A 12,184-nucleotide genomic window follows, 5' to 3' on the forward strand; every position below is an offset into this window, starting at 1 on the left:
CAGTTTGCCTTCAGGGTGTGTTTACACGACAGCGGTGTACTAAATTTTGCATAAAAATGACAAGATCACCAAGAAATCCCTTATCCTAGTTTTGTGCAATAGGCCCCTGGTTTTGTTAATATTAAGGATCACATGGTTTTGTTGCCGAATTGATTTCGGATAGTTTTATGAATAACTAAAAAACATGTGTGTCTATATGCTTGACTTTTATTGATCACTGAGATAGCATTGATATGAATGATGTTGGTTCAATATTAAAATAAATTTAAAAAAAGTCGCTCAGATATAGTAAACTACTTTTTTCAAGTTGCTGTAGCTTAGCTTGCTACATTTCCCAGGGCGGTAGCTTCAGTGTAGTGAAGCTTAATTTAATGTAGAGTAACTGGTAGCTTAGCTCACTACATTTTCCAAGTAGCTTGCCCAACACTGGTGTTTGTTTATCGGTCTGGCTATTGGCTAATGCGGTGGACTACTCAGTAGAAACACATTTTTGACTTTTCTTGGAAAACATGATAACGATCAAGCAGAGAGAATATAGCCCCAGAGCAAAAACTGTGTGTGTGTGTGTGACTCACCAAAAAGCCTTGAAAGCTTCTATATATCCAAGTCTGACTACATCTGAGAGCAGCGTTGTGTCTTCTGCTATTTATTTAGCTTGTTATCAGACGTAACATACTTTAGAGGGACTTCTGGCTCGTTTACAGTCGGCATAAACTGCGATCAACGCGTCTGATCTAACAGATCGGATCATCAGTCCATCAGTAGGGCTGTGCGATATTGGCTGTGATGCCTTGTTAAATAATGCAATATTCGATATGCGATACGATATCGCTATTCGTGTGTAAAATATATTCAATTATCTTTAAAAAAAATATTTAAAAACTGAGAACGATACCATTTGTTTCACATTCTTTCAAGGAAAACAAAGCTTCACTACAACTTAAAATTAGTGTGTGTATTTGGTAGTTTGAGTGTGTAACAAGACACGAAACAGAACTGAAGGGATCCCATGCTTTCAGAGAGGCCGATTTTGTGCACATTTTGGTGTGTTTCACATATATAATAATAACTTATTTTTTAGAATCAAGCAATTCCCATAAGTAACAGTCGTGTGCCTAGTCTATTCTCTGTCATATGAGTCGACCTTATACGTACACTTTTCACAATGTTGAAGTAGCCTATTAAAATCATTCAGATATTGCACGCCGTTGCGATATGCACATTTGCGATATTTCGATAACTCCAATATATTGCACATCACTCACTTCAAATGGTCTCAGTATCCGGATAACTGATCAGATTTCTGTTTCCCCGCAAAATATTTAAATTAGGTGTGTAATACACCTTTATTGCAGAGTGAAACAACTTCGCTTTACCCTTTTTCAATGGCAATACCCGTAGAGCCCGTAGTGTCAATCTCAAATATCGGATTTGGTTTATTTCCGCAGGTTAATAATTAATTCATCATTAATTTAAAAAACAATCGATTTTGTGAATATATGTACATTGACACCCCTAACCAAGTTTTTTTGTTAGTTTGTTTTTATGGAAAAACTCATCCACAATGTTTCAGTCATATTTTCTTCCAAATAAAAATGTGTGGAGAAAAAAAAAATCGATATGGCATTTACTGTAAGGTCCTGCGGGTCACAGAAAGGGCGCTCAATCCTTTGACATTCAGTTCAAGATGACGCATTTTGTTGGTGCAAGAAACCTGGACTGAGATCACAAGTGGACTCGCTGGCTTCTTTAAAAACATTTTCAAAGTATTAAAGTGTGGCTGATAAAACACAGCGCATGCTGAATGGGCTCCGGTCTCTTCTAGTGTGTCTAAGTGCATCTCCTAACGCAGCAGCTGGACCGCACACTCGAGCGGCGTTTGAATGTCAGCCTCTGCGGGGGCTCTAATTGCACACCCACTCCAGCTAATAGGGCAACATCCAAAAGTTTAGTGCTGCATCGCCTTCGGGTTTCATTTCAGAGCGTCCGCACCCGTTTGGCCCTCACAGGTACGTCTCCTGCCAGTGTTTACCATTCTCTCAGAAACCGCCACTGCTAGCATAGGTGACTGACCTCAATTTCTCTCACTTTTCTCTCCTGCAGAGCCGGTGAATAACTGCTCATAAATAACAGCGCTTTTGCCGGCTGAAGAGAAAGCCCGCTCTGAATTTCTTTGTCCTAAGCAGAAGTGCGAAGCAGGTTCTCTATGATGAGTATAAAACACGTAGGAAAGCGATTCTATTTTATTTAGCCTTAGAACTGAGGCACCGGCTGTCCAGAAAGACTACGCATCTTTAAATAGATGCGAAACGAACTATAACAGTGAAAAGGGGCTTGAAAAGTGCAACGTGAAACCGTATTTTGATACGCACTGCATGTATCGCTCACCTGTTTCTCACACTGGCCGTAGTCGGCACCGTGGTCCACCTGGAAGAAAGACAGCTCTCCTCGGTTCTTGGACATCTCGATGAGACTCATGGCGGTGCGGACGGTAGAGTTGCGGGCGTGCACAAACACCATCACCTAAAACACACACACACACAGGACAGCGGCGCTTGGTTAGGTTACGTTTGGGGTTTGGAAATCAACTGAACATCATAAGTGACTGAACATCTATAATAATGGCAGACAAAACCAAGCATTTGATGGCCAATAAACACACTATTTCATTTAAAGAGAGTAAAAACACATGCATTACAGTTGAAGAAATTAAATTGATAACCAACAGTGCATTGGTAATTTAATAAGACAAATGATGGCCTCTTTATATTGAGGAATACAGACTAAGACTTTACTTTAATTAGTAACATCTCTGATTTAGAGCAGATTTACTATAATGTTATGTTGTTCTTTACTGTGAAAAAAAAAATGGTTAAAAGGTTTGTTAAGCACTGCGGAGTCGTGAACGCGGATTGACAACAGACCGAGAAGAGGAGACGATGCTGAATAATTTTTGTTATTTTTGGACCCAAATGTATTTCCGATGCTTCAAGAGACTCTAATTAACCCACTGATGTCTCATATGGACTACTGTGATGATGTTTTTATTCCCTTTCTGGACATGGACAGTATAGTGTGCATTTAGTATAGTATAGTATACATTTTCAATGGAGGGACTAAATATAAAGTATCTTAAACTGTGTGTGAAGATGAACGGAGGTCTTACGGGTGTGGAACGACATTAGGGTAAGTCATTAATGACATCAATTTCTTTTTTGGGTGAACTAACCCTTTGAAAATTGCAGCTAAGACTTTGCTTATAGTAGTTTAAACAGGGAGCTGCTAGAAAGTCAACATAATGCTTTCATTTGTTCAAACACAGTTATAATTAATACTACAACGGATAAACATGTACAGAATAGAAGTCATTTTCAGCAGATCCACCCCTTTGTAGACCAGCTGCTTATCGATACTGTACATGTCAGTGCTGAATGAACAAATGAGAACCATTTTGTGAACTTGAACGAACTTCCATCTTTACAAACGCAGCATTGCACAAGTGAACCAGCACATCTGGATCTGGCCTCTGACTTCAGGACTGTCCTTTCTCAGCCTGACAGCCAGAAGATCCATCCACAATGGGCAGAAGGGCAGAGCGGCGTCTGTGTGCCATATTAGTCAAAGGACAAAAGAGGGTTGTAATTTTCCTATTACACTCAGGCTGCCCTTGCAAAGCAGTCAATACCTCAGACAAAAACAATCAATAATAGAAATACAAGACAGTTATGAGATGGCAAAAAGACCTCTCTCTCTCTCTCTCTCTCTCTCTCTCTCTCTCTGTCCTTTAACTGAAAGTACTGATGGTGTGGGAGAGCTAGGGGAGAAGAAAAATAAATCTGACATACAGTTCTCGGCTTAGCACATAATATTCTGACATATTAACTCCCTACAGAGTGACACTTTCCACCACAATGATACTGTGAATGTAACACAAATGCATAACTCATTTGGAAATGCAATTGAGACCCTAAAGACCCAATAAAAATGAAGTCCATGGGTCTTTAAAGCAGAATGTGATGCTATCTGGCCCTGAGCAGACAGAATAAACTCAGTATAAACTGTCTGCTGGTGTGTAATGACAAGCACATAGTAGATGCAACATGACAGAAACCTGAAGCACAGCGCTTGAGGATGAGGATATCGAATACGAAACACAGAAATCTCTTTGGCAATATTGCAAGCTTTGGGAAGAAAAGACTAGTTTTAGTCTAAAACGTTCATGGCTTAAAAGGACATTTGTGGCTTTGTTTCCCAGCTGAAAAACAAACACAACACATATCTTCGCTCCGGGAACTGTCAAAGTCAGCACGTTCTTGTCATTTTTGTGCACAGTTAGAGTCTGGTACTTGTCATTGCCCTGTGATTACCCCTCTCTCTTAATGATTTTCTGTTACTCTTCACTGTTTTTTTGGCCAATTATAACAGCCTTAAAGTCCTTGCACACTGAGTCTGAAATTTCCATATGCGTTTTTGATTATATTTGCCATCCTACAAATTCATCACACACAGAAACCGATGCACATTAATTAATCCTTTGTGAAATGTTTTTGCAAAAACAATACAAAACGTAGTCTTCAAGCAGTGAGGATGATTTTGTCGTCCTATCCAATGATTTTGCTGGATGGACATCCAATCCTGAGATCGCGTAGAGAGGAAGAGTTCCTCTTTATTAAGGATTATCCCAAGCAATTCAAAGTTTACTTCAGGATGTTAACGGCTCAGTTTGATGCTTTGCTGGCAATACTGGAGCCACATATTAAAACATGACCACCAATTTTGATTATCATTCAGCTGTTTGTCATACGGTGCTTTGTGCTGCGAGAGGAAGCGAATCAATGTGTCAAAGTACAGTGGCTCTGAATAGTCAAAACACCCCTCAAAACTAGGGATGGGTATCGTTAAGGTTTTAACGGTATTACTACTCTTACCGATACTGCTTACCGGTCCAGTACTTTAACAGTATTTATATCGGTACTTTTTGATATATATATACATACATACACACACACAATTAACAAAGATACACATTAAATAGGCCTACAGTGCTTTAATTTCAGGAAGAATTTTAGTAATCAAATGTAAAATAACACTGCATAGTTTATCATAGATAGCCAAAATTAATGCTTATTAAAGCTGAAGCTATTCATTCAAGAGCTGTGAGTGATTTTCTCTTTGCATTTGGTTGTTTAATTCGCAGTATTTCGTCATCATGTTTATTTACACCGCTGCCTCTTTAAGACAGATGTGCCGATCTATAGGCGACTGATAATAGGCAGATGCACTACATTTTCTCCCGACTATATCCATAATAACTACGTCCATTTTAGACACAAACTGTGTTGTGTTTAAGAGACTCTCCAAGCCGGTCATTTTGACATAGATGTTTGTGTACATTTGATCGTTTAGACGCGAGTGTGAAACCAAAAGTGTAATTTGCTCGTCTCGTTGCGGGCTGTTTCGGAGCGCGTGCCGACTTGGGAACAATCTCTTGCGCACATTTTTGTGCTTTTAATCGCTCTTTTTATTATTAAACCCATCCCACAATTTACCAACAGTAGCTAGACTGTATTTTACAACAACCATTGATCGTGCTAATATTGTCATTACGTTTGAGTTTATGGAGAAATGACGGCGTAGGCTACTGCTGCAAAGGGAATTAAGTTGCGCTAGACATAAATATTATAATTATAATCTTTGGAAGCCAAAATCTAAAATAATATCAGACTATCACAAATCTAAAGTGTAACCAGGCTATGTTTGAATGTTTAGTTCTGTCCTCTGTCATCACTCATAAGGGCTGTTGTTTTGCGCTCTCTCTCTCTCTCTCTCTCTCGTCACGTGTATTTTCAAAAGTACCGATAGCATCCGAGCTTATCGATACGCTTTACTTGAGAAAAAAAAGACATGTGGTGACTTTGAAACAAGAGTATATTTTAAATGATATGCATCTGTGGTGAAATTACTCGATTTTCGCGTCAGTATGTTTATTTTAATGCGAACAATGTTCTATCACTTTAATGCAGCAACGCAGCAAAAAATAGACTCGGTATGAAAACGATCCGTGCACTGCTGCAGACGCACCGCTCCTGGAACGGACTGACGGACCGCATCCGCGTGCAGTGTGAAAGCTGTCATCCGTTAACATGGGTACGGAAAAAAATACGCAACGCACACGCACTGCAGACGGAATATGTGTGAAACGGGCGTAAGCATCACTGAAACAACGTGAGGTCATTTATTTTTAAACGTATGTAAATTTCAAAGGAGCAAGGACCTTTGCACAAAAAAAGTGTGCAAACTTTCAGTTTGTTGCAATTTTAAAGGAGTCATGAATTGAGAAATCCAATTTTTCCTTGAACTTTTGACATATAAGAGGTCTTCATACTATAAGAATAATATCCTGCAAGTTTCAGAACTGAAAACTTCCTTGTTTTTAATATTCATACATAAATACACACTGCCTGCTCAAGATGATAACACATCTTGAGTAAGAAATTAAAGGAATAGGTTACCCCAAAAATGTGCATTCTGTCATCATTTACACTTGCCTGGACGAGATCTTATCTTACAAATAGTTGTATTCTTTTAGCACACAAGTAATTTCCTAATAACTAATATTACCTCCAAGAAAACACAAAGTAATATATGCATGTAACTAAAGCAAGGCTCTGTGTTGATGAGCGGAGCGCTGTTGTTCTGTTTGTTTTGGGCTGTATTTTGCCACGGTCAGTACCTGGAAGCAGAGCCAGCACTTTGGCATTCACCACAATTGTTTGGGTCTGTGGATAATTGGTAGCTAATTAATTCATGATTGCTAATTTAAGAACAGCCTTCCAAAAAACATAAACATGTCCTTGACCACCTGCCAACATGTTTCTCACCAGCGCTCAACGCAATCTGCTCTTCCTCAGAGCAGAGAGAGAGAGAGAGAGAGAGAGAGAGAGAGAGAGAGAGAGAGAGAGAGAGAGAGAGAGAGAGAGAGAGAGAGAGAGAGAGAGAGAGAGAGAGAGAGAGAGAGAGAGAGAGAGAGAGCGAAAGAGAGAGAGAGAGAGAGAGAGAGAGAGAGAGAGAGAGAGAGAGAGAGAGAATGACAGAAATGTGGTTACTGGGGCTGGAAAGACTCTTCAGAAAACAGATTTAATGAGCTGATCACTGTGGGAGAGGAAACGTCATAAAAGAACAATAAATGACAATGAAGGACAAAGAGAGCCATGAAGGATTTATATGGCATTGTACTCAACTTCTGTGTTGTTCTCAATAATCGCTTCTGGCCATAGTGTTTTACTGATCCTACAGAAATACCTGTCTGACTGAAATAACTCCCATACTGCACGTCATCAGGCCAGCTTCTAAAGGCTGATGCTTCATTTCTGGTACTTGTTAAAACCAAAACACACAGGCAACTAAGGTTGGAAATTAACCCTTGAAATGGCAAGACCACACACACACACACACACACACACACACACACACACACACACACACACACACACACACACACACACACACACACACACACACACACACACACACACACACACACACACACACACACACACACACACACACACACACACACACACACACACACACACACACACACACACACACACACACACACTCACATAAAACATACATACAGTATATGCCAAAAGTTTGAACACATTTCTATTTGTAATGTTTTTGAAAGAAGTTTCTTCTGCTCATCAAGCCTGCATTTATTTGATCAAAAACACAGATTTCTTTTTTAATATTGCGATATATTATTATAATTTAAAATATTTGGTTTTCAATGTATTATACTTTGTGATCATTTATTTCTGTGATCAAAGCTGAATGTTCAGGATCATTCCTCCAGTCTTCAGTGATCATGATCCTTCAGAAATCATTCTCAGATGAGGATTCATTATGAGTGCTGGAAACAGTTCTGCTGACTAATATATCTGATGAAGAAAAGGTTCAAAAGAACTGCATTTATTCAAAATAAAAACATTTTCAAATAATATAAATCTCCTTTACTGTCACATTAACTCATCCTTGCTGATTTTTTTTATTTTTTTTTTATTTTTATTATTGATCCCACATTACTGACCAGTAGTGTATATTGTTGTTACAAAAGATTTCTATTTTTAAAACCTTTGCTTCATTTTTTTTAAATTCTTTTTTTAAAACGTTTTATTCATCAAAGTATTCTAAAAAAGTATCACAGGTTATGAGCATATATTAGTCAGCAGAACTGTTTCCAGCACTCATAATGAATCCTCATCTGAGAATGATTTCTGAAGGATCATGATCACTGAAGACTGGAGGAATGATCCTGAACATTCAGCTTTGATCACAGAAATAAATGATCATTTCATGTATAATACATTGAAAACCAAATATTTTAAATTGTAACAATATATCACAATATTAAAAAAGAAATCTGTGTTTTTGATCAAATAAATGCAGGCTTGATGAGCAGAAGAAACTTCTTTCAAAAACATTACAAATAATAATGTGTCCAAACTTTTGGCATATACTGTACTTATTTTTAAATTTTAATGTTTGTATTCTTCAGAATTTGACACTACAGGCTTTTGGGGAACATGTATTTGTCCATATCTCAATTATCATAGATTTGCATATATAAGCCATAAAACCCTGAAGTACAAATATAACACAAAAAAAAAGCATGCATATACTGTATATATACACAAGTTTGCGCATACACGTGCACACACATTTTATAGCTCATATGCAATTAATTCCAAATCTATGATAATTAAGAGATGAACAAATAAATGTTCCCTAAAAGCCTGTTGTGTCATATTTGACATTTATATTAACACAAACCCAAGTTGCTTCAGTCCAGCAAATGGACATTTACATTTAAGATTTCTGAGCAAAAAACAAAACAAAAAACTTTGAATGATAAAGAGTGAACAATCAATCAGAGGACAGAAGGCATGAAGTAGATCGTGTACAAGAGGTTTTCCACCAAAGTTTTGGACATATTAATAATTTATAGGCCCTAGAAATGTGTGTATTAAATATGACAGAGTAGGCTGTTATATATATATATATATATATATATATATATATATATATATATATATATATATATATATATATATATATATATATATATATATATTAGTCACGTCTGTTGTGAATGCAGCACAATATGCATTGCTAAACAAGTTATATATATTTTTTAAATTCATTTATACACCCAAACTAGCGACGTATCCTAAGGGATAAAAAAAGTAAAGACAGATTACAAAAAATGAAAGATTTATTCATAAAATTTCAACAAACGTAATAAGCTAACACTAAAATATATGCAAGTCCCCTTTAAATTTATATTTATATTGTTTGTATGTGAATATAAACATGAATGCAATGGCCAATCTAAAAAAGATAGAGTTATGCTGCACTGAACTCTGCACTCTCTCTAAATCTCGTGTACAACAAAGTGCAGATACAATGTGAAAGCAGAGATTCGTTTTACAGTGTGGACAGCTTCAGTGAATATAACAGGCATTTCTGCAAGAGGGCATAACTCGCACTAGACCAGGGTTCCTCAAGCCCGGTCCTGGAGGGCCAATGTCCTGCAGAGTTAAGCTCAAACCCTGATCAAACTCACCTATCTGTGATTTTCTAGCGATCTTGAAGACCTTGACTATTTTGAGTGCTAAAACTGTGTTGTGCTGCTTATTTTTATCAAACATTCGTCCTTCATTATTGCACCAGTTTTATGTCATTGTACATGCACAGATCTTTCCAGTGTCAGCTTTTTCAATGTGATCAAGTTGTTCTATTGAACTGATTAGAAAAGGTTGAAACCAGCCATGAAAATCCAAATAAATTTAATTTTGAATTGGCCAATTCATTCCGATTGACGTGGTTACATGTTTTATTCTGACTGTGCTACTAGTCCGATTACAGATCGGATTATTAGGGTCCATGTAAACAAAGCTATTGTGAAGCTAAAATCCTGAATGGTCATTGTAAAAGCACTCACAAGATGAGCCATAACCATTAAGAAATAACTGTTAGAACAGCAAATATTACTGACCGAGTGTCTGGAGGGTTTCTCAAACCAGCTGCATGATAACATTATACGCCAAGTTGAAATGCACCCAAGACACACTGTGATTGGATCATAATTGGATGACAGAAAACCTATTTGGAAGAGGTATGGGATGCGTTTTTGACCAGGTATATTCATGTTTGTTATCTGCATTAAACTGTCAAGAACTAAAGACAACATTTACATGTAAAAGTCCACAAGCTGTATACAACACACCCAAGTTATTGAATACAATTATTGTTAATGCTTGCCTGAATTTTAGTCTGAATTAATACACCAACACATTATAAATATAGAGTAACAAATTGAATAAAGACATGAAACATTTGTTTTTCCCACAGTGTCACTTGTTAAGGGCACTGCATATCGATTGATACGCTTGAGAGGAGGACAGACTCAGTCGGGTCAAAAGAACGCAGTAATATTGATCAACCTGAAGGGTTCACAAACTTCACGTGTTATAAATCAGAGTCATGATATCTTTGGTTATCCCCATCATTCGGCTGATGTGTTGAACACATAACAGAACTACAATAACAACAGTAATCGCAATAATAAAAAGGAGACAGAGATCAATGTTTGGAGCCCCTAAAGGGTCATGGTGATTGGGGATGAGATGGGAGGAAAAATTATATTTAAATTATTTTATGTTTGCTCAAATCACATTCGCTTGCAAAACTTTTGCATCCGCTTGCAAGCGTTTGCATTCCAAAGAATATTTGAGTTATGACAAGATGGCGATTAGCGAGCGAAAGCAAACTTGCTATGGAAATGCACATCTTTTGCAAACAAACACAAAAGTGGTGATGGAAATGATATGGAACGGGAGGGAAAACTACATTGCAATGCTTTTGGGAGTGAATGCTGAGTTTCTTGGGGAATTCAACACTTTTAGAAGAGAATGCAACAGTTTCACGAGCGAATGACAAGTTTGTTTTGGGATACCCACCATTTTGCATGCAAGCCCATTGATGGACCCCATTGACTTCCAAAGTATTCAATAAAATTCAATGGGGTCCATCAATTCTTCGGTTACCCATAATCTTCAAAATATCTACTTTTGTGTTCAGCAGAAGAAATTCATCTAGGTTTGGAATATCGTGAGTAAATGATGACAATTTTCATTTTCACTTCACTATTTGATGGTCCACTTGAGACATACCGAAGTTTCTCTGGGAAACGTAGACGCTTTGGGAGCATACGCAAAAAGCACTGAAGTATAATTTGTAGGGATGCACCGAATCCAGGATTCGGGTTCGGACGAATATTGGGCTTTTTGACTGGGTTCGGTTTCTGCCTAACCTTAAAATTGTTTTCCACCGAACCGAACCCCCTTGCACTACGCGATACTGGTCGATGATGCCGCGGTTGATTATGGCAAAGTGTTTACTAGGTGGACCGTTTGAATGCAGTAGGCTGTGAGAAAGTGAAAATGCAACTTGTGAACAGAAAATGTGTTGTTTGGCAGTACTTTCAGTCACAAGAATTCAAGTCGAGCTATATGTTCAATTTGCAATGCCGATTTGTCTCGTGGTGGCATGAAACCCTAAACAATAGCCGCTGGATGTCCAGTTCGCGAACGCATCGTTCTTTTTAACCGGATCTTTTGAGTGATCCGGTCGAACCAGTTCATCAAATCAGACTGAATTGTTCTAATCTATTCGGCCGAACCTCAAAAATCTGGATTCGGTGCATCCCTAATAATGTGTCCTTCCATCTAATATTTTTTCCATCCCCATGTCCCCTTAGGGACTCATCCCGAATTCATCCCGAGTTAACAGCCTTTAATTCCACCTCTGAATGCACGCAAAACTTCCAACTTCCCACCAAATGATTAAAAACCTACAATGCTCATTTAGTACAGAGTATAAAACAAAAAAACGAGTCCACAAAACTCTTAAAGAGCCATAATAGAGCGACATCTCCAACAATGGTATTGCTTCAAATGGATCATTAGTTGCCAAAGATGAACTAACTGCCTCTCACTGACCAACATCAATGAACTTGCAATACAAAGACACAGAACAAGAAAGTGAGATGTAAATCTACTCCACTCTGTTCATCTTTTGTCCATTTGCATGCCACTTTTGTTCGCTACAACTTGAATTT

General features: G+C 37.8%; 1 protein-coding gene across 1 annotated transcript in view; it reads right to left on the bottom strand.

The window, feature by feature from the left end:
- The window catches only part of ascc3 (activating signal cointegrator 1 complex subunit 3), a 327,642-nt gene that overhangs the window by 154,998 nt on the left and 160,460 nt on the right, over positions 1 to 12,184 (bottom strand). Inside the window, exon 14 of the mRNA XM_067449368.1 lies at positions 2,389 to 2,523. Within this exon, the coding sequence (XP_067305469.1) occupies positions 2,389 to 2,523 (135 nt within the window). The remainder of the gene's footprint in view (positions 1 to 2,388; positions 2,524 to 12,184) is intronic.

The sequence above is a fragment of the Pseudorasbora parva genome, chromosome 7 (genome assembly GCF_024679245.1).
Source record: "Pseudorasbora parva isolate DD20220531a chromosome 7, ASM2467924v1, whole genome shotgun sequence".
In the NCBI taxonomy this organism is placed as follows: Eukaryota; Metazoa; Chordata; class Actinopteri; order Cypriniformes; family Gobionidae; genus Pseudorasbora; species Pseudorasbora parva.